Here is a 24,038-nt window from a genome sequence, read left to right on the forward strand (position 1 = left end):
CCATGTTTTTGCAGCATGGTGTCGCCACTAAGCCATGAAGACATGATTTCTGTGGTGCATTCTGTGGCCATGGACAAGATTTGTGATTTGAGGGTGATGTTTTGGTGACCCAATTCCAAAATCATAAGGATACCTGAGGATCCGTGCTTCGGAACCATGTTTTTGCATCATGATGTTGCCACAGACCCGTGGCACTGTGATTTCTGTGGTGCAGTCTGTGGCCATGGGCATGATATGGGATTTAATTGTATGTTTGGGGTGTTCCGATACAAAAAACCCAAGCATCCATGAGGATCCGTTCTTCGGAATCATGTTTTTGCAGAATGCTGTCACCACAAAGCCGTGGATCTGTGATTTTTATGGTGCAAGCTGTGGATGTGTTATGTGATTTGATTATGTGTTTGGGGTGACCCAGTTGAAAAACCCTGAGGATCCATGCTCCAGAACCATGTTTTTGCAGTTTTGTGGTGCCATGAATTCGTGGGGGCATGATTTCTGTAGTGCTTCCTATAGTCTAAGACATGGTCTACACTATGATGTTGGTTTTATTTCATTCCAACGTATATGAATTCATGAGGATCCGTCCTTTGGAATCAAGTTTTTGCGCTGTTGTGGTGCCACGAATCTGTGGGAGCGTGATTTTTGTGGTGCCCCCTATAGACTAACACATGGCCTACAATATGATGGTGGTTTTATTTCGTTTCAATGTAAAAATCATACTTTTACCCTTTTCTGGCACAGCTCTGGTAAGTATTTGGATGGAAGACCACCGAGGAAATCCAGGGCTGCTATGCGGAGGCAGGCAAAGGCAAACCATCTCTGAACGTCTCTTGCCCTGAAAACCCTATGGGGCTACCGTAAATCCGCTGTGAGTTGCTGGCAAAAAAACCCCCCAAACAAAACAAAACAAAAAAACGGCGTCGGCACTCTATATAGGCGTAGGAGCGCTCTTTTCTTTATTAATTATGTCATCCTATGTCCCAAGGCTGTAATTTATTACTGGAAAGAAGGAAGAAAGGCCACGTTTGCTGTGAGGTTTAAGCAAAGTGGCTTGTCTGCAACCTGAGCACGTCTCCTTTAAGGGAGGCGGAAGATAGGCTTGGGATGGCTTTTTTTCCTCCCTGCCGGCTCGGCCGAGGCGAATTCACTTCCAGGTCGAGGGTGACAGCTGAGCTAGGGGCCCCCGGCTCTCTCTGATCGGTGGTCGGGGCCCGCCCCTCACTAGGATCAGGAAGAGCAGAGCAGACGAGGGGTTCCAGGCTCAGAAATGGTGAGTGGGAGTTCCTGCAATGACAGAGGAGGAAAGAGGGAGAGCCGCAGGAACATCTCTATGGAGGGAGAAAAGAAAGGGAACCCCGGAGAGGCAATCGCGGGAGCCCCCTTCCTTGATTTCCGAATGATCGATCCGGAGTATGGTTTCCAGGCTCCATTTCTCTTCTCCTGGTCGGTCACTTAAGACGGAGCTTGCATGGGGAATTGCTTACCGATTAGGCGGCAGCCTGAACATACCGAAGAGCAGAAGAATCTTTACCGCACATTAACTCTGCCTTGTAGGGTGTTAAGGGACGTTACCTGGTGGGTTAGATTCGTGTCTAGTACATTTGAGCATATATGTATAATAGATAGAAACCTGGAGATAAATATTGAGTCAAGTGATTGGAATGTGTATCCAGAAGGAGAATAAGTAGTACTGAAATTCCTAGAGGAAAATATTTTAGTGAGCAGCATTTTGTGGGGTAGGGAAATGTACTCAGAACTGCTAATGTGGCTTAAAATCACCACTTACCTTAACCATGTGCTGAAAGTGTAATGAAAAAGATCCTCTTTTTGAATCACCCTGATTGTGTGTACAGTTGGCTGGCTAAAAGATGTAATGTGGTAACCAGTCAAGTTAAGTGAAGTTGGCAATGGTGTTTCAGTGGTTCTTGCAATGTGTTTGTGTGTATACCAAAATACACACACACACCTGTGTGGCCAGAGAAAATAAATTACTGTTCAAAGAAAATGGTGTGTTTATGTGAAAAAGCAAGGCAGGTTGTGGGAAAATTTCATGTTAGAGGAACCATATGGAGGATTGGAGCTGCATGCCAAAGGCTCAAGAAGGACAAGTGACATCTGAAAATTGTTCCGCATATGTTTGGATCCTCTTGTATGAAAAATCTCTCTAACACCAATGTGCAGGCAAATGTGGGGATTTCCCACATGTAGCAAGATCTTCGGGCACATGTTAATTTCAGCTTCTGTCATATAGCTGCAGTAGCATATGGAGCAGGCTTGTAACATAATAAAATATTTCTTTCTGTATGTGTAGCTTTCAGTGTCCTCATGTAGATGCATGTTAAAACTGTCTCTTTTTAAGATATTCCCAGAAACATATCTTTCAATAGCATGCCAATGAAGGAGGAATTTTCACAGGTAGTTTGTCATACCAAGATGGGAAAAGATGCACTTGCTGAAACATCTGTTTCTACAGAACTGCTAAATGAATAGGAACTTTGTTGTGCATTTGGTTACATCATGTATATTTGGGTACATTATGTCTGATGTGATCTTCTAAGCCCGTGGCAACCCATCAGATATATACTGTGAGCTGCTATCTCTGTCCACTCCTCATCAATGTTCCCTTTAAGCTGAGTTAGTGTTAGCTAGCTCACAGTTTTTTAGCCTCTGGCTCACACATTTTTGTCTTAGCTCAGGATGGGTGGCTCCAGAGCAAACTAATTTATGCAGTAGCCAAATCACTCGTGCACAACTTTAATGCCAGTAGCTCACAAAGTAGAATTTTTGCTCACAAGACTCCACAGCTTAGAGGGAGCATTGCTCCCACCTCTGTTTTTGTTGTTACAGGGAAGCAGCAAAATAGGAGATTTAGCTAGTGGGGCTGCATTTGGCTTTGTACCTCAAAAGTTGGAGCAGTGTATCTGTTAAATGTTTCCCTCAGACTATTGATTTAAAGAATGTATTTGTTAGAGTTGACAGCATGTCATGTGGTATGTACTAATTTACAAGAAAGAGCAATGAAAGAAAAGCTGTTTTTGATACTATCGGAAGACAGTGTGCATGAGAATACTCAATGTGTGCTTGTTGTTCCCAGAAACATTTTACTCTCCCTTTCATGTAAATCGACATGGTTAAACAGTAGTAAAACAATATATTTCCGGTTCAATCCACATTAGTTATTGTAGAACAGTACTTTTTAAATAAACACTTGGGAATATGCAACCTAAGCATGAAAGATCAGAGGTGGTTCTAGAATATTTATTTGTTTTATTTAGTGAATTTTTATTCTGCTCTTACTATAAGAAGTTCAGGGCAGTGTATATGATTCTCCATCCTCTGCTTTATCCTCACAATAGCCCTGTAAGTAGATTAGGCTGAGACATAATGTCTGATCAAGGGTTACCCTGTTTTATGGCAAGCAAGGTCTTGAACCCTGGTCTCCCCGGTCCTTGTCCATCATACTGACCACTACACCAGAATGGAATAAACTACTTAATCCAGAAGAAAAACCCATGATCAGGTTTTATGAAGGATTTGCAGATCACATCATATACTGTGCTCTACAATTTTAGGTTTACTCTGAAGTACCATTGGCTTTAGTAGGATTTTGTTTCTAGTAATAGTTCTTAGTAACATTTTAAGAATTTGGTGGAGCAGTTAGAAGCTTGGATTATTTCTATCCTGCCAGTGCACTTTTATGAGTAAAGTGATAGTTATGTGTTTGTTGCAATACTTGTGGAATCCATATTCTGGATATTTATTCTGGATAACATAATGTACAAGGGCCTGATGTTGTGGATGTTAAATGCATGCTTATGGGAAAGGGGAAATATGTAATTCTAGTAAAAGGCTGGTTTCTTGCCAGCTAGTAGATTTGACAGTATTAATACTAGTTGTTAATACATGGTAGTTAATACCATGTTGGAAGGGCGGGATACAAATTTAATAAATAAATAAATCGATTATTTATACTCCACCTTTCTCCCTAATGGGGACCTAAAGTGGCTAGCATCACTTGTCTCTCCTTCATTTTATCCTCACAACAACCTTGTGAAGTAGGTTAGGCTGAGAGTGACAGGCCTATGGTAACCCAAAGTGTGGATTTGAACCTGGGTATTCCAGATCCTAATCCAACACGGTAACCACACCACACTGGCCCTTTTGTACTAGAATTCTGTATTACTTGTAATTAATTAAAAAAATAATTAGCTGTTAATTTATATGTATGTGTACATGTATAAATACCTACATATGTTTTTAATGGTGGGTGTTCTTATCCTGTGGTTTTAAATTGTGAACTGCCTTGAGCAGGATTCTAAAGCAGCAGCATAGAAGTATTCTAAATAAATACATACATGCATACATACATAGAAGTTACTAGCTAGATAATTCAAGAATAATTTCATTGCTTTCTTAATGTCCATGAGTGTTTATAAATATATATAATTTAAAAATTCTATTCTGTTCTGAGAACTAAATTACATGTTCAACCATATGTAATATATTACTGTAGGGGTAGAGTGGGGAACTATCCAGTTCTATAGAGATTGCCATCTCTATAAAAACACAAGTTTTTTAAAAAATGACCTTTTAAAGCAAATTTAGTTGATGTTAAAGAGGTGTTCTGGGATTAATATGTTAAACAGAACTTTTTCTCCCTCTCCCAGAGTACTAGAACTGAAGAGCATCGGATTTGATGGGTAGTAGATTCAGGATGGACAAAACAGGATACTTCTTTACATAACAAGTGGGTAGGTTGCTGCTATGTAAGACAGGATGCTGGACTAGCTGGACCACTGGTCTGATCCAGCAGGGCTCTTTTTATGTTCTTCTGCAATTGAATTCCCATTGTAATAATACACAAGGTTTTGTGAACATATTTTTAAACTAGCATGTACATATGCATAGGCATTTACATTAAAACTTTACGCTGCCCCAGTTTTAAATCCTGTGTGCTGTGAGAGGTGACATCACCATAAGTTAAAGCAACAGCGATTATTAATAACCATCTAAAAACTCATGTTGTTTCTAAACACAGGAAGCTTTCAACTTGAAAATACATTTTGCTACCATTTTAAATTCCTTTTCAAGTTTGTACATAGGGTATGTTAGTGTCCAGGGCATTTCTTTGTACTGTAAGGAGTTGTAAAATGAAATAAAATGTATTAAAATGTGACTTCAGTCAGTGGCACTTTAAAGACTAAAATTTATTCCCAGTATGAGCATTCATGAGTTAGAGCTCACCTCATCAGATGCTACTGCACCTCCTGGTTTAGTCTGCTGCCGAAGACCTAACTCATCTGTATTAAAATATGTTATGAATAATTCAATTGCTGCTGCTTAGGTCTAATTGTTTGTATTAGGTGTATATTAAAATGAGAATGATGTATTGACTGTTGTAGATTTACAGCTTGTGAGATTTTATTATTAAGTTATTCCTTGTGTAGCATTATTTATTAGAATTATAATTAATCACCAGGCGTATTCTGTTTTGTTGCATCTAAAGTTAGCTAGTATCTAGTGTTAGATTTTTACAGGGAAATGAGCTGAGGATATATATCTTTTTAGCCAGGCAATCTTGACTGACATGCCTTGGTTAGCTTTCTGAAGCAGCAAGCTGCCATTAGTACCAGTGTTTCATGAGCAAGGCATTCTTGCAACCAACACTGAGTGATCTTGAAATAGTAGTCTGAAGTTTTCCCTTTCACCCTGATGATAGCTCTTGCTCCACCTTGCTGACTCAGCCACAGCTATTTTCTTAGGGAGGGAGAAATTCATAGAAATGGTAGTGTTAGCGCTGGCAGCTGTTGTATGTGGCACAAGGGTGCAATCACTAGACCACAGGCAGCTTCATTGCGGTCTGTGGGTTGCCTAGTGATTCTAGCGAGAACAGGGATGACTCAAAGTAAGCCCCTGCCGTGTGGTTCTGAAATATTATTGTGTTTTAGTAATAAGAGATGCTTCTTCCCCTATTTCATAATCTCTACAGATATTTTTTTTGTAAAACAAAACAAAAGCGGGTAGCCAGCATTGTTTTTCGGGGGGGGGGGGGATGAAGCCTTTAAGAGCCACATGCATATTGAATGCTATTCTCTTTTATGAGCTACTGAGAAATTAATGGTTACTACAGAGGCTGTATTTTAAACAGAATTTGCAAGGATTGCCTCCATTCTATCTTACCACTCATCTGAGTTTGACAACAAGCTTATGTCAGGCAGACGAAATAAAGTACAATGCAGTCCCATACATAGTTAACCCAGACTAAGACAATTAAATTCTGTAGGCTTAGACTGGAGTAACTATGTATGGGACTGCACTGTTGGATTCTTCAAAATAAAAGTGAAATGCTAGTAAGTCATTTGGTGCAAAGGTAAATCCAGGTGGTCAGCTGTATTGGTCTGAAGCAGTAGAACAAATTTAGAGTCCAGTGGCACCTTTAAGACCAACAAAGTTTTATTCAGGGTATGAGCTTTCATGTACAAGGCACATTTTTACAAATACATTGGAATGGTAGGTAAGGTTCAAACTTCTAGACAGGGTCTGAACATGTAACATGATGAAGATGTGCAAAGACAAACTAAATAACAAGCTAAGGTGCAAAGGTAAGATGTTGTTCCTCTTACTTTAGAAAGCCAACAGTTGGCACTCCTGTTTTTAAAATTGGCTGGGGGTGTAAATGGTGAGCCTGATTTTTGTTGGTACTGAAAATGATTCACAGTGGTGATGATGCTGTTCTCTCCTAGGGTTCAAAGCTGGGGAGCTGAAAATAGCAAGCATATATGGGGTGTGTGAAAAGGGGAAAGAAAATAGGCAGAAATGCTGCTGATGAAGGGTATTTTATTGTGCAAGTAAAAACTTGCACTGATATTGCATTCTCACTGAAAGAGTAGCAGGTTCCCCTGAGGAAGCTTTGTGTGAAACAGGGAAGGAACTTTTTACTTCTACAATAAAATAACCTTCATGTGTACCATCAGCTCTTTTGCCTATTTTTTTCTCTGTGATTGATATGACCTGTTTTCTCCTTGGATCTGAATAGGGGGGAAAGCAAAAAAAATGTATAATCTTTTGTACAAACAAAGCTGAAGTCTGAAGTTTTAGTTTGATTACCGTAGTTATTAATATTAAATTGCATGCACATGGACACTTTGTGTGGAACAATGGTAACTAGAAACAGAAGCAAGATGTGAAGGAATGATTGCCATTGCATCTCAAGGAGAAAGTGGATCAATTTTTCCATGGTACATATTCTTCACGTGTGTTCCAACATGTTACTTTCTTAACTTTATCCAAAGCCTTCAGAATTCTGTGGAAATAACACTTGACAGTCTGGCCAGAAACACAAGCTTTCCGTGATGTACGAGAACAAGATAAAGGCCCACAAAGAATCATGGAAGGAGGCAGCAATTGGGAAGTCCCACCCCACCTCCCAAAATCTGCCCCTCAGAAATGATCAAGTACTTAAGGGCTTTAACAGGTGGTTTTCCCTTCCTGCTTTTCTTTGTTTAATTGACTTGGTTGCTCTCAATATTCCCTGCATCCTAAAGTATATTCAGGCTTTATGAAGCCATGTCTGGGTTTTTCTCCTTATGGTTAATATATTACATCACCTTTTTGCACACATGGAGAATCCCCAGAGTGTGGTGAAATATGGGTAACTCAGGTAGACTGTTTTTGTGATCATCAGATTCCAGTCACTTTGCTATTAGAAGAACTGCTAAATATCCAGTCCCTGACATGTGAGGTCATTCCAGCCAACAATCTATGACTTCAACGGTACGGGTAAATGGGCATTCCTTATATAGTTATGTTCACTGACATTGTGTACATTCTGAGTCCAGTTTCTCTCCCACCTCCAGATACAGACTCTTCCCCAAAGAGTCCTTTTGGCAGATCTCTCCCAACCCCTTGTCAGTGATTTTCAGCTAATAACTTCATTTGTAGCATGCTATGATTTTTTTGAAACTATCAAACATCTAGTACTTGTTTTTTCTTTGTGACAGGAGGAAGCTTCACCTTATTCTCTACTTGACATTTGCTTGAATTATCTGACTGCTGACTTAGAGAAGTTTTGTACAGAAAGGCAGGATGGGACATTGTGCTTACAAGAGCCTGGAATATTTCCCCAAGAGGTGGCTGACCGATTGCTGCGGACAATGGCATTTAACGGTATAATGATTTTTCTGGGGACTATTTGTTACAGGGATTCTAATTAAAGTAAGAAAAGAGAAGTGAGGGACCTACAAGTGGTTGCAGGGGGCATTTAATTTCCCCTCCCTCACTATTTCTTTTCCCTTTCATACCCACCCACCTAACTTTTTACCTGCACCCCCCACCACCTTAAGTTGTAGTTAGTATTTAATTTATACCCCACTTTTCTCCACAGTGGAGACCAAAAGCAGCCTACATCATTCTCTTCTCGTCCATTTTATCCTCACAACAATGCTGTGAGGTTGGTAAGGCTAAAAATGTTTGGCGGACTCAAAGTCACCTACTGAACTTCCATGGCAGAGTAGCGATTCAGACTTGGGTCTCCCAAATCCTGGTTTGAAGTTTGAAAACTTTAACTATTATACCACATTGGCTTGGGGGGGGACTACTGTGGAACAGTAACAAGCAGCCAGTCCTGGGTGAGTCTTACAAGTCACATGGTAGCAAATTGCCTGGTGGTTGTTGTCTGATGACGCCAAAAGAGCCCTGGAAATGGCCCTGTGCCTCTTCTTGTCATTTACTGACAGATACCTATGCCCAAATGCTGGCAATACTGTATATTTGCTTAGCAATGGCTGCTGAGGGCATTTGTTTCTTAAAACTACAGACACTGCTTCTATTATCTGCAATCTTAGGATGCATTAACAGAAGCATTGCCTCCAGATCATGGGAGATGGTAGTTCCGCTCTATGGTCAGGCCTCACCTGGAGTACTGTGTCCAGTTTTGGGCACCACATTTTAGGAAGGATGTTGACAAGCTTGAGTGTGTCCAGAAAAGGGCAACCAGGATGGTGAGAGGGTTGGAATCCAAGTCTTATGAGGAAAGGCTGAAAGAGTTGGGTATGTTTAGCCTGGGAAAGAGAAGGCTTAGAGGGGACATGATTGCAGTCTTCAAGTATTTGAAGGGCTGTCATGTAGAAGATGGAGCAGATCTATTCTCTCTTGCTCCGGATTGCAAGACTAGATCTAATGGGTGGAAATTACAAGGGAGTCATTACCGGCTGAATATCAGGAGAAACTTCCTAACTGTAAGAGTGGTTGAGCAGTGGAACAGACTGCCTTGGGAGGTGGTGGATGCTCCTTCGCTGGACATTTTCAAGCGGAAGCTGGATGACCATCTTTCGGGTATGTTGTAGGGCTATCTTTCAGCTGTGCTCCTGCAGAGTGCAGGGGGTTGGACTAGATGACCTGTAAGGTCCCTTCCAACTCTAACATTCTATGATTCTATGATTATTAAGAGGAGTGATGCTCCCCAATTTCTTTTTTTAAGGTTTCAGAATAGTCTGCGCACCTGGGGCTTTTCTCAGGTTTGTCAAAAGACCTGTCTTGTCTGCTCATGTGTCCAGTCTCTGGATACATCTATGAATGGGGCCATGTAGAACATTAGATATATTGATATCCATTTGAATTGTTTCTTGGAATTGGATTTTATTACTCTGACTTGCAATGTTATTCTGTGCCATTGGGGCTCAGTGGCTTTTTTAATGAAACAAATGGGAAAAAACCAGAGTTGTTCTTCAACAGCTTTTTAAAAAAAGTTCCTGGTTATGGGAAGTACAGCGTGCTCGTACAGAGGGAGTTATGGTAGCACAGATATGGGGGGATAGATGTCAGTGCTGGAATGAAGGCCATCACTGGCACCCAGCTGGATCCTATATGCCTCAGCAGAAAGTACAAAAACTAAGGGTCACAGTGTTAGCAAGATATGGAAAAATATATGACACTGTGTATAATACATGTATGGTTAAGGTAGATCTATTTTGTGCTTTTTATTTGTATTTTTTTAGTTTTTCTATACTATTATATAAATATTGGTGTCAAGTATTACCAAACAAAGGTTCAACAAAACAATACATCAAAGTGCAGGTTTACACTGTGCTCAAACATTCAAACAGCACCGTGTCATTTTCACAATCACTAGTCCCACGGGACTCTAGTAATTTACCCGTATCAAATATAATACTTAAGTTATTATGTTTGCCGCAAGGATTCCGATGGGGACCTAGAAAAATGCTGCTATTTTAAGAGTTTTATACTCACAAAGAGAAGTTACTGCGCCTTAGGTCTTGTATGTATATCACTGTCCTTGAAAAAGATTATATTTGATACGGGTAAATTACTAGAGTCCCGTGCGACTAGTGATTGTGAAAATGACAAGGTGCTGTTTGAATGTTTGGACATAGTGTAGAACTGCACTTTGATGTATTGTTTTGTTGAACCTTTGTTTGGTAATACTTGACACCAGTATTTATATAATAGTATAGAAAAACTAAAAAATTAAAAATAAGCACAAAATAGATCTACCTTAACCATACATCTATTATACACAGTGTCATATATTTTTCCATATCTTCATAGCAGACGCCAGGACATTGTTGCCGTTGCCCCAGTACCCTGAAGCCTAGAAAAACGAAGACCTCAGAATTAACAATGCACGTTACTCTTTCCTTCTGCTCTGGGAAACCTTTTCTTTCTTCTGCTCAGAAGGCCTAGTCCAAAAACGGAGAGAGGAATTCCTCAGCTGTGGTATCTTCTCCATGTCCTTGCTTCCAATTTTAAAACAATAACCATGATGCTTTTTCCACAGGACTGTTGAATGAGGCAACTGTGGGCATTTTTCGAGGCAACCAGATGCGCTTGAAAAGAGCTTGTATCCGCAAAGCAAAAATATCTGCTGTGGCTTTCCGGAAGGCATTCTGCCACCATAAGCTGGTGGAACTTGATGCTACGGGGGTGAATGCAGACATTACCATCACAGACATCATTAGTGGACTTGGCAGCAATAAATGGATCCAGCAAAACCTCCAATGCCTTGTGCTGAACTCATTAACTCTTTCATTGGAAGATCCCTATGAAAGGTGCTTCAGTCAGTTGACTGGTCTTCGTGCTTTGAGCATTACCAATGTTCTCTTTTACAATGAAGATCTAGCCGATGTGGCTTCGCTTCCGAGATTAGAAAGCCTGGATATATCCAACACCTCAGTCACTGATATAACTGCACTACTCGCCTGCAAGGATCGCCTCAAGTCTCTTACCATGCACCACCTGAAATGCTTGAAAATGACAACCACTCAGATTTTGGATGTCATACGAGAGTTGAAATATCTGAATCATCTTGACATTTCAGATGATAAGCAGTTCACATCTGATATTGCACTACGCTTGTTAGAACAGAAAGACATCTTACCCAATCTTGTATCATTAGACATTTCAGGCAGGAAGCATGTTACTGATGAAGCTGTAGAAGCATTTATTCAACAGCGACCGTCCATGCAGTTTGTGGGGCTTTTGGCAACTGATGCTGGCTACTCATTATTTCTTACTGGAGAGGGAAACTTAAAGGTTGGTATCTTTTGTGATTTGTGTGTGTGTGTGACACATACCTGAAATGCTAATTTGAACAGTCCCTGTTCAAAACTTTAAAATTTTGGTTGGTGACAAGTGGATCACTTCTGATGATGGAAAGGGCTTGTTGGGGTGCCATCTTGACTCGCCTACCCACACTGCAAACAGAATTTGAAAATGGCACCCAGGTGCATTCCTCAAATGTGCTCTAGGGAATGTACCATGAGGTAGCAAGCTGTTATTTTAGGCCTTCTGATTCGGCATGATGGTTCATTCAGCACATGCGCAGTCTAATGCTGGAATGCTGGCTTGCATTTTTTTTTTAAGGTATCACTGCCTACCCTGCCCAAGATGACAAGGTAGGCAGAGTGCAGTAAAACAGCACAGGCATTTCAGACTGGTGAAGAGCACCTTTTAACAGGAAAAATATGAGGAAAACCTGGGTGTGGCGTTCATGTGCCCCCTTAGATAACTGTTTGTGGGAGGCTGGCCCTGGCTAGAGAGAAAGATCGCCGGTCTCTATTTATACAGTGCTTCTCCTCGTTCCCTCTGATGTATAAAATAAGCTGTATTGTTCTTAAGCCTGAGAAACACATCACAGAGAGTAAGCGAATGTTTTTACTGGCTGGGAATAGACTCTATTGCTTTGTCACTCTCACCACCTCTTGCCAAGGAGTATAGCAGTGAAAAGTGGGTGGCTTGAGTTTGTACTTGAAGGAGAGAACAATAATTTTCTGCCCCACAACAAGGGATACACCTGTGAAAAGGAAATTCCATACCTAAAGGTATGTTCTGCTCTGCAGTTCTCTGGCACTCCACCTGGCTTATCTGCATTCTTAAACTATTGTTCTTGTTCCTCCATATGGATAGATGCTAAAATTGTGTCAGTTTTATAACTAAATACTTCTCACTCGGGTCACTAAGCTTATGTAGAGACACGTGGTAAGAATGCTTACATAACAGAAATATAAGAAAAACTGGGGATAGACAACCTAAGAAGGTATAAACATTCAAGTACTATAATGTATATGCAAATGTAATCAACTTTATACTAAAGCTTAATACTCAGAATGTACAAAATTACAATATTAGGGCATAATAGCCAGAGGTATACAAAATTACAATACAAAAGCTCATTAATCAGAACTTAACAATGTAGCAGCAATATAGAAACAGTTCAGCAATATAGAAACAATTTACAAAGCAATTTACAAAGCAGTTAACAAAGCAGCTGGCTTTCACTTCGTTTCATGGTGAAACTTCATCAGAAGCAAATCAACTGCAAGACAAAATTTATTTCACAAATATATATAGCTAATAATTCCTGTTTGTACATAACAGAAATTGCATTCTAGCTTCTTTGAAGAGCAAAGGCTTCTTTATTGGCGGGACATTAACTATCAGGATAGGCAAACTATCGTGATCATGATTGATATAAATGGCTCATAAAGTCAGTACTAAACCAATACAATTATGTTGGTTTTTTTTAATTTTTATACATCTGTAATTTTTTAAAAACTGCACTTGCACTTCTTTCCAAGTGATGAATGTATTCTGCTGAATTGTGTACTTCAGTTGTAATATTAATGTTATGTTGAATCTTTTGGAGTAATCTAGTATCCTCTCTTAAAATATGATATTATGTCAAGGATGTTTCCTGTTACAGTTGTCAGACTGGGTTGTTGTATGCAATACTGAATGGCAGATCTAATTTGTATGAAGATAAGAATGATGGTCAAGGTAACTTTGGAGGAAGTTAAACACGCAAAGCCTTTGGGTTACATAAATTTCCAGTTATGTCTCTCTTGTTTCAGCAATATTACCAGAAAATGATCTTCTTCTGCCTTTGTGAACACTTGTGTTTTTTGTTTGGTTGTTGTTGTTTTTTATAAATTTTTTTATTGATTTTCTTACTACACACTGTTGAAGGTATCAGGAGAAGCAAATGAAACTCAGATTTCCGAAGCTCTGAAGCGTTACAGTGAGCGAGCATTCTTTGTGAGGGAGGCACTCTTTCATCTCTTCAGCCTTACCCATGTTATGGAAAAAACCAAGCCCGAAATTCTAAAGGTAAAACAATTAAGCAATGATAAACCAGCTTTGCAAGCGTCACTGTGTGAATGTAATCTGAGGCCCTATTCATACGAGCCCATTTGGGCCGGGAGCGGGACGGAACGGGGGTGGAGCAAACCGGCGCGATCCCACCTCAACATCTGGGGAGCGTGCCGGATCCGTCCCGGATCCGTCCCTTTCAGCATTGCTCCGCGCCAAAAAAGAACCACCTCCCGAGGTGGTTCTTTCTGAAGGGCCGCAGCAACGCTGGCCGTGGGATCGCCGGCGCGTCCTTGCGCCGGCGCATCCCCGGCTCCTGGCCGAACTGCGCATGTGTGAACATGCACAGTTCGCCAGGCTCCCCTTCCCACCGTTGCGTTCTCCCCGGCATCTGATCGTGCTGGGGAGTGTTGCGACGCGGCTCGGGGGATCTGTGAGATCCCACCGCGCCGTCCCAACTTTGCTGCGGCTCACATTAGCTTCAGTACAAGCGTCTTATTCCCTGCCGTGTGGCAGGGACCTGTGACTATTAAACCTGAGATAAAATGGAATGAAATGTGCATACATGATCAGAATAACCTCACATTTGTGTTTGGAAGGGGCAGGGTAGGGAGGAGAAAGAAAGGAAGATAAAAAAATTTAGGTAATCAGTTCAGAAGAAATGCTCATATTCCATCCATAAGATTATGCTAACTTTCAAAGTCAGAGGTTTGTTGAAATGTTCCCTTATTTTTAACAATTAAAAATGAAATTAAGGATGGCAAAATGATTATCTCTCTGGTGATAGAAAGTTATTTGGAAGAGAAGGCTATTATAATCTTAATCTGAATGGCAGAGAATGAACAGGATGCAAACGCTTGCCACAGCAAGAAATAACACTCCATCTGCCTTCATTTTGAAGGATCTGCTGCCTTTGGGTAGCTTGGAGATTTGAGGTAGTGCAATCTCAAATGTCTATCAATTGGATGATGCAGTAATAGCCGACTTGTTTATCCTGATTGGTGAAGTGGGTCTAACTGTGGGCTGAACTGTATGTGAGAACAGCAAACTCTTGTGTCTCTGAATGCTTTCTATGAAAGAACTTCAGTGAAGTGGTAGGAAGGGCAGAGAGTCTGTACTCCTTGCCCTCTATTTCTTCATACCCCAACTAATACTGAATGAATGTGGCCTTGGAAAAGAAGAAAAGGGCAGACAATCCGAATGACATGGCCTCTAATCAGGGGAGGAAAAGGCTGATCTGTTCATCTGTTCCCTGGATATTGTGTGTGTAAAGAGGTCTACTTATAGCTGGTTCACAGGTTCGTGGAGAGGATAAGCTGACCAGGACTGCTTTGACCAAAAGTTCCCTTTGTGCCCCCACCTTCAGAAAATGCCTGATTAGAACAGGTATATTCCTATGCTGTGCTTCATCAGCACCATGTCCAGTTCCCAGAACAACTTGGGCCCTTGGAATTTTGTACACTTAGCTTCCCTCCTTCCTTTTGTTGTTGTTCAGTCTCATAGTTGAGTCCGACGCTTCGCGACCCCATGGACCAGATCACGCCAGGTCCTCCTGTCTTCCGCTGTCCTCTGAAGCTTACTCATTTTCATGTTTGTTGCATTGATGACACTGTCTAACCATCTCATCCTTTGCTGTCCCCTTCTTCTTTGACCTTCAATCTTTCCCAGCATCAGAGTCTTCTCCAGTGAGTGCTCCCTTCTCATTTGGTGGCCAAAGTATTTGCGCTTCCAGGGAACAGTCAGGGTTGATTTCTTTTAGGATTGACTGATTTGATCTCCTTGCAGTCCAAGGGACTCTCAAGAGTCTTCTCCAGCTTGACTTTGCTAAGGTTCCTATAGCTGAGTTTGAATATGTGATTTTTTTAAAAATTGTGAGATCAGATTCTGATTTGGTCTTTGCTTTTTATTTTGTTTTTTCCCCAGCTGGTAGTTACTGGGATGAGAAATCACCCCCTCAATTTGCCAGTGCAGTTAGCAGCGAGTGCCTGTGTATTTAACTTGACCAAACAGGAGCTAGCTCTTGGCATGCCTGTTAGGCTCCTGGCAGATGTCACTCACTTGCTCCTTAAAGCCATGGAACATTTTCCCAACCACCAACAGGTAAGCCCTTTTTCTTGTTCAAGGCAGAGTGTTGAAACATTTCAGATGTTTCTAAAATGAAAAAAATATCTTTCCCATGAAGTGGTTCAGAAGTGAGGGTTACTGACTTGTAATCTGCTATTAAAACTAACTGCAAAAAACAGGATAACAAAGTTTGAGTCCAGTGGCACCTTTAAGACCAACAAAGTTTTATTCAAAGTGTAAACTTTTGTAGCTTTGTTGGTCTTAAAGGTGCCACTGGATTCAAACTGTTCTGCTGCTATTGACCAACACAGCTACCCACCTGAATTCTTCTGCAAAGAACAGGAGTGAGCAACGTGTTTGGGAACAGCTACCTCAAAAAGGTCTTTTGAGACCAGTGATTTCAGCTTTTTTAAAGAGTTATGTATTTAGACTTAATCGGTTTTTGTGAACAAGGTCCATCTCCACCTACAGTGGGTCTGTTACACTGCTGTGAAACTGGATCAATCATAAAACATTGGTAAATTCATCAGAGGATGCAGTCATTCTGGCAACATTTGTTTTACACAACACCATTTCTATCTACATCTCTTCTGTCAAGGTAGTAGTTAATTTGTTGACAATGTCTGGCAGTCTCAAGGGATAATGTATTGTAATGTCTGTAGTATCCTTCCATGCTGCAAATCATAAAAGGAAGTATTGTGGATCTTCATACATAGGGATACAAGGATGCTCCCGGGTAAGACGTAGATGAGATTATTGGTCCATGTAGGCCAGTATTGCCTACTCAGACTGGCCATGGCTGTTCAAGGTCTTAGGGCTTTCCCAGCCATGGAATCCTTTTTAATTTTGACATGCTCTGAATGGAACCTAAGACCTTCTGAATGCAAAGTAGATGCTCCATAAGTCTGCTTTGACCTCTCCCTAAACTGTAGCTTGTTAGATTTCTGCTGCAAAAAGGCAATGTGCAAGCAGTGTTTGTGCAGAACTCCATTTTGCTCTTTTACAGCTGCAAAAGAACTGCCTTCTGTCATTGTGCAGTGACAGGATACTTCAGGATGTTCCATTTAACAGGTGAGTTTCTCCTCCTGAATTAGGGAGAGTGTTTCTGGTTACCATTTGCTACAATGTACTGATTTGCAAACTGCTTGTATCTTATTGGGAAAAGAACAGATTCTAATTTGACTTTGCGGGACCAAATTATGACTTCTTACATCATTATTGTTTACTGCTTGGTAACTTGCATACTATAGTCATGAAATAAGTGTTCATTTATTAGAGTGTTATGGGTCATTTTCTTTTCCACAGTTTATATTGTTGCTGATTTTAAAACCCCTGCTTCTACAGAAGCAGTTACATTTGACATAGCAGAATATAGACTAAAAGGCTGTGGATTTTGTAGGAGAACTAAAGTGAATTTTGGGCGTGTGAAATAGTGTAGTTACTAGGGATTTCTTGAAATAAAAAGCAATGATGACAATAAACTCTGAGTAATAGATCAACTTTGAGCAATATACAGTATCAAAATAGATGCCAAATCCACCTACTGGCTTTTGTTACAGTGAGAAGTAACCGCATGCTAAGAAGTGCTGTGTGAAATGTGGCTTAATGCCTACCAAAGAATCTGGCACCTGACACAGGATATAGTATCTTGAAAGTCTCACTTCCTAAAGCCAACATTTCTAGCTCTCTGGTTGTGAATGATAACAGAAGAAAGCTTAGAAATCAGAGCAGGGATGAATAAGCGTCTTTAATAAAGGACCTTTTGCATTGTTCCCTGTTGCTGTCCCTCAGCTACCTGCCTGGGCCCCACTCTTCTTAACCAAGAAACCCTTCCAGCTTATCTGAAAATTTGTCTCTGAACACTGCTTGCCTTTGCCATCTCCTAGGTGTGTAGTGCCATTCTTTGGGAGTCTGTGTCCCTGATGCCTCTTCTGGACACCCCCCCCCCCAATTCACAGAATCAAAGGTGTCCTCTCCTGTTTACTTCTCGGCCCAAGATTCTGCCAGCTGCCAAAACACCATGAACTAAGTTGTTGGAAAGCGTAAAGCACCAGCCAGCATCATCTACTTACTGTTGCTCAGGGGGAAGGCGTAAGAGCTACAGCTGCTTGTGCTCATCTGCCACTGGGGGAAAAATACCTTCCCAGTCTCATCATCCAGTGGCCAATTGGGATCCAGAGCATTTCATGCTTGCTGTTTACACTCAAGGCCCCAGGGTGGTCTGGTAGGAAGAGGAGTCTTACCAAACTATTTGCCCAAAGTAACATGCTTCTTTTACGGGCTAGTGGCACCAGTCAGAGAGCAGCTGTTTTGCTTATTATCAGTTCCTAATGATAATTTAAAAGCTGAGCTTTTAAAATTTTACAGGTTGGTTTCATCCATGGTGAAATAATCTAATTGCTTCTGGGTTTTGTTGCCTATGCAATGTGGCACTTAGTGTTTCAGTTCCTTCCAGATCTGTGAATGTTCTGTTACCTTTCAGGTTTGAAGCAGCCAAGCTTGTCATGCAGTGGCTGTGTAACCATGAGGATCAGAATATGCAGAGGATGGCAGTGGCTATCATCTCCATTCTTGCCGCAAAGGTGTGAGATTTTAGATTTCTCCAGTGTGTTGTTTCTAACCTCTGTCAGTACCAAGGCCCACCCAACAGTAATCCAGTTTTTTTGTCTTTTCTGCTTATAGCTTTCCACAGAGCAAACAGCTCAACTTGGTGCAGAGCTCTTCATTGTTAGGGTAAGCAGAGTGCTTTCACCTTCTTGATAATGGTTGAAATATTGCCTGCTGTAACATTTACTCTTTTTTAGTCTGTTTGAGTTGACAGCAGTTTTGTTTAAAATGTACACTGAAAAGATGAGATGTTTAGGTGTTTATGCCATTGAGTTTTTGCAAGTACCTCAACGAATCTAATATGAGCATACACATCTAGGCAATGCAGAGGCAGGAATGTGTGATATTTTGATTCATCATCCTTTTGTCATCTCTCCTTTGCCTATGATTATAAGCTCTTATGGGTGTGTTGCCATTTGTGGTGTTGAAAGGTTAATCTCCTTTACTAATCACAATACTTGAAAAAGAAGAAAGTGCTTTTAAATGTTTACAGTGTGGTGCTAACAGCGTGACAGACATTAGAAGCATTAGTAATGCAGTGCACACAAGTTGATTGGTGTGGCAAAACATGCAGCCCATAAATGAGTGACCTCACTCTGTACCTCACTTGAAACATGGCCTGACTTTGCCAGACCTGGGACCTATATAGATACCGTGGAGCTGGCATTCATACATACCATATTCTAATTTGGTGGAAGACTTGGCCTCCTGTGTATATCACAAAAAGGCAATGTCTAGGAGACTGACTTTAGCTGAAACCCTTTCTGGGTCACCTGCTCCCACATCTTCCATATGATGCCATAACAAACTCTAGGACTCATCATTCCATAGGTGGTAGCCATGTTAGTCTGTGGCAGCAAAATAAAGCAGAAATCCAGTGGCACCTTAAAGACTAACAAGTTTATTCCAGTATAAGCTTTCCTGAGTTAAGCCTCACTTCATAAGATGCATAAGGGTGAAAGGGATTTTCCGCATACTTACCTGGCAGGGGAGACACCATGTGTGTATGTGTTTTAAAAAAGCTTTCAAAGCATATTAAGCATGGTAGTGAAAGTAAAAAGTGAAATTTGAAACAATTCTTGTATACTAGTGCTCATTATTTAAGGCAATTACTTATTTTTAAAATGGTCTTAAACTGCCTTGAGTTGATTGGTTAAAGGGGAGGGTATGAATATTTTTCTAGTTTTTTGAAGTAACATCTGAAAAGACAGATACCATAGCAAACAAAAGTGTTTGTTACCAGTGATGCAAACTGTTTTTCTGATGGTTCTGTTTTATTGGCCAGTATCTAACATAACACACTACTTGTGACAGTGCAGGGCTATCGTGAAGACATGATTAAAAGATAGCTAGAACAGCATGCTTGCTAAGTTAGAAAGCAAGAATTAGGGTTACTTGTTCGTAGAAAATGGTTACAGTAAAAGCATACATTAAAATGTATTTATACCCAGCCTTTCTCTCAAGTGGGAACCCAAAGCACTTTCCTTGTTCTCCTGTCCTCCATTTTATCCTCACAACAACCCTGTGAAGTAGGTTAGGCTGAGAATGTATGACTGGCCCAAGGAGCAAGCTTCCATGACTGAGTGGCGATTTGGACTGGAAGCATAGATCTTAGTCTGACACTCTAACCACTACATGACAGTGGTACGATTAGGTCCTATGCACAACCAGTATAAGATGCCTTACAGAACTAGCTACAGAAATGAAGAGCATGAGATGCCCTTCTTATGCACCTATGTTCTCCTGGGCTCCGGTGGAGGGAGGCTTGCTATTGGCTAGATTCTATGCAGAACTAGGATCTGTGATGGCATTAGACCATTGGCGGACTTAAATTTTTGGTGAATGGAGAATAGTGTATACAGGGCAGGAAGTGTAAATGCAAATACGGTCATGAGGAAGAGGAGGAGGATGGGTACCAGATGAGACAACAGTGGGCAGCAGGATGGTCTGGGTGGGATGATGGAATTACCTGAGTGGCAGACCGATTAAGGTCTGAACAAAATTTGACCCCATATCTCTCTTATATATAATTGCCGAATAGTGGTGGCTTCTGGCCTATGGGGTGGCGAGATTGCATGCGCTCCCCCAGCCATTGGCCCGTCGGCTGCCAGTCAAGACTACTGGCATGCCATTGGCCGGGTGTGCTGCTCTTCCCCGCCCACTCCCCCTTCCACTCTGCCCTGTCAGAATTCCTGGCAAATGGCTTTGTCTCTTTGACGAAGATGCTTCTCCTTCTTGCCTCCTGTGTGAGACTTAACTTTTCCCTCAGTGGCTGTGGGTAGGTGTAACGAAATGGCAATTACCTGTGTTTGTAAGATGGCTGCTGGGCTGCTGTCTGTGGTTGTTTGTTAAAATGTTCCACCATAAGGTTTAATTGAGCTGTAGTTCCACAGAGGTATCACTCACTGGGTTGAATGGGGCTTCCCCATCTGCTGGACTACAGTTCCCAGCTGCCCCAAGGCAGAAAAGGGTGGAAAAACAGGGACTGTCCCAACGCGTGGGGCGGCATCAATCCAGACTGCAGCCCATCCAGGGAGGAGGCCGTCTTCGTCCTACAGGAGGTTAGGAAAGGCTCCTGCTGCCTGTGCTGACCAGGCTGTCCAGGCCACAAGCTGAGACGTGGGGAACCCTGCTCTCTTGGGCCAGAGAGAGAGAGGCTAGAGCAGAGAGCCAGAGGCCAGTGTGTAGGGGAAAAGGATGGCGTTAACCCCTGTGGATTTATGCTGTGTTGGTTCATACAGTTGGTTCATACACTCCTACAGTGAGTGTACGCGCCCCATAACTGTGTAAATAGTTAGATAAATTCTTTTATTTGGGCTAATAATCTGTGTTGTGCTCTGACCACATAGTCTCCCCCACTCTGCACAATAACAAAGGGAGGGGGTAGCCCAAGGAGGCAAGGAAAGGCCAGACCCTTGGGTTGCCAACTTTCCAGGGATCCCCAAAAAATTGGGAATTCCATCTCCAAATACGGAGATTTGGCCAGAGGCGTCTCAATGTCCCTCTAAAAAGGCAGTAATGATTCAGTGAGTCGTGGCAGCGAATTTAAGGAGTGAGATATGCTCACGGGACGAGGGTGGGAGGCAAACAGCTGAGTAGTAAACTGGAGCCCGTTTCGCCACAGTAGGCAACCAAGCTTGGTTCAGACAAAGGAAGGAAACCCTTTGCAGGCCTTTGTGAGGAACTAATTAGGGCCAGTACTGAGAGGGTTGCCAGCTCCAGGTAGGGAGATTCCTGGAGATTTTCTGGAAGAGTCTATGGAAGCCAGGGTTTGGGGAGGGGAGAGGCCTCAGCTGAACAGAATGCCATACAGCCCACCTTCTAGAACAGTTATTTTCTCCGAGGGGGGCATCTGTTGTCTGGAGTTCAGTTGTGATACCTGGTGATCCTCAGGCTCCACCTGGAGGTTGGCTGCCCTAGGCATAGTGGTCAGTGCTTCAGGGTCTGCTAGATCCAGGTTCTTACTGTAGAGACTGAGTGGGTGATTTTGGACTGGTCACAGACTTTCAGCCTAAACTACCTCACAGGGTTGTTGTGCAAGTCAAAAGCGGTAGAGGAGAATGATGTAAGCTGCTTTGGTCCCCATTGCAGAGAAAGACTACTTTTCCTCCTGTGGAACCATTGTTGCCAATCTCCAGGTGAGGGCTGGAGATCACTCAGAATTAAAACTGCTCTCCAGATGGCAGAGATCAGTTCCCCTAGAGAAAATGGTAGACTCTGTGGCAGCCAGGGCTTCAGAGCACTGGAGAGGCTGCAGGTATGTGGGGGGGGGGAATGGAAAGCTGAAGAGAGAGGGGGAAATAAAGGTAGGTTGATGATTGGCTGGGAAGGAGATAGGGTTGCCAACTCCAGATGGGAAATTCCTGGAGATTTGAGGGATGGAACCTGGAGAGGGTGAAGTTTGAGGAGGGTTGGGACCTCAGAAAGGTACAATGCCATAGACTCCACCTTCCCAACAAGCCATTCCCTTCTGGGGAACCACTGTTCCCAGTCTCAGGAGAGGGGTGGAAATCACTCAGAATTACAACTGATCTCCAGGAGGGAGGGGGGAAGAGATGCAAAGCTGAAATCAGAGGGGCAGATAATGGCAGGTTAATGCTTGGCTGAGAAGGAGATAGGGTTGCCAACTCCAGGTTGGGAAATTAATGGAGCTGTGGTGGGTGGAGCCTGGAAAGGGTGAGGTTTAAGGAGGGGTGGGACCTCAGGCAGGTACAATGTCATAAACTTCACCCTCCAAACCAGCCATTTCCTCCTGAGTAACAATTGTTGCCGATCTCCAGGTGAGGGCTGGAGATCACTGAAAATTACAATTGCTCTTCAAGTAGCAGAGAAAATGGTGGACTCTGTGTCATTATACCGTCCTGAGGTCGCCAGGGCACATTGACGTTGAGTGCCCAAGGCCTTGGCGCTCTCCAGGAGCCTCTTTCTAGAGCTCATTGTATTTATTTCCACAACGAGCCTTATTTCTAGTACACCATAAAGACTAACAAAATGTTCAATTATACGCTTTTGTGAGTCAAAGCTCCCTTTGTCAGATACTGGTTAAGGTGTTTGATAAAGGTTAGCAGGATGTGGCTTGATTGTTCTCCCTGGCCTAATGTTTGTTTTATCAAGGAAGAGTTCATTGTGAGAGGGGTCCTGAGAGCTTTTGTTATTGGTCCAGCAAACCTGGGTCATTGATTATGGTGTGTACTGCTCTGGAGAGTTGAACAATGAAAGCTTGATATTTTATTTAAAACATTTCTATGCTGCCTTTCCACATAAATAGAGTCCCAAGGCAGCAAACATTAAAACAATCTTTACAATCAAGTATATATAAAATAATTTGATAAAAACATATAAACACACACAAACCTTGATTAAGGTTTCCTGGGATATTGAAGCAGTCAGGCTACTTCCTTTCAAGAGTTCCTAGGCAAATCCCTGTCTTTAATACCAAACTGGGTGGATTTTTTCTGCACCTCCAGTATTTGAAGGCCACAGGATCTTGGGGGTACAAATGACATGGGTCTTGTGGGGACCCTTAGGGGCAACAAGGTCAGGAGACCTACATGGACAGAAAGCCATGCAATATAAGCAGTTGCATTGAGAATTGGGGGGAGGGGATGAAATTGCCCTCCTTTGCCTCTTCCATCAGCAGAATATCTAGTGCCATATGAAGTGTTTCTGGAGGATTAGATGGGAGGGGTGATTTCACTCATTTTACTCTCCTCAGTGCAGCGGCTCATCTTGCATGATTCTATTCATTTATTTTAATTATTTATTTTGTTTGACTTATATCCCACCCTCCCCATATTTGTAGGCTCAGGGTGGGTACCAACATATATCTGCAATTGAGGCTTGTCCCCAACTCTTGGCATGACTTTTTGAGTCTCGCTGGCAGCTGCTAGGGATTGGAAGAAAAGATATGTCTCACCAAGACCTTCCATTAGTGTGGCATAGGATCAAGCCCACAGTGTCTTAGGAAGGTATGTGGCAAACAGCAGTCAAGCAGCTATTACAGGCTACTTTTCTATTCCAGGCAATGTCTTTGACTAGAATTATGTCATAAGAACATAAGAGACGCCAATGTTGGATCAGGCCAAAGGCCCATCTAGTCCAACACTCTGTCACACAGTGGCCAAAAATACCAGATGTCATCAGGAGGTCCACCAGTGGGGCCAGGACATTAGAAGCCCTCCCACTGTCCCCGCCCCCAAGCACCAAGAATACAGTGCATCATTTGCCCCAGAGTCCCTATCTATACCTTGTGGCTAATAGCC

General features: G+C 42.1%; 1 protein-coding gene across 1 annotated transcript in view; it reads left to right on the plus strand.

Moving 5' to 3' along the window:
- Positions 1 to 1,166: 1,166 nt before the first annotated feature.
- The window catches only part of ZYG11B (zyg-11 family member B, cell cycle regulator), a 38,307-nt gene continuing 15,435 nt past the window's right edge, over positions 1,167 to 24,038 (plus strand). Inside the window, exons 1-8 of the mRNA XM_015423281.1 lie at positions 1,167 to 1,270; positions 8,001 to 8,166; positions 10,796 to 11,550; positions 13,483 to 13,623; positions 15,529 to 15,705; positions 16,676 to 16,740; positions 18,152 to 18,251; positions 18,352 to 18,402. Of these exons, the coding sequence (XP_015278767.1) occupies positions 1,268 to 1,270; positions 8,001 to 8,166; positions 10,796 to 11,550; positions 13,483 to 13,623; positions 15,529 to 15,705; positions 16,676 to 16,740; positions 18,152 to 18,251; positions 18,352 to 18,402 (1,458 nt within the window). The 5' untranslated portion in view covers positions 1,167 to 1,267. The remainder of the gene's footprint in view (positions 1,271 to 8,000; positions 8,167 to 10,795; positions 11,551 to 13,482; positions 13,624 to 15,528; positions 15,706 to 16,675; positions 16,741 to 18,151; positions 18,252 to 18,351; positions 18,403 to 24,038) is intronic.

Source organism: Gekko japonicus, unplaced genomic scaffold (assembly GCF_001447785.1).
Source record: "Gekko japonicus isolate JY-2015 unplaced genomic scaffold, Gekko_japonicus_V1.1 scaffold1079, whole genome shotgun sequence".
NCBI lineage: Eukaryota > Metazoa > Chordata > Lepidosauria > Squamata > Gekkonidae > Gekko > Gekko japonicus.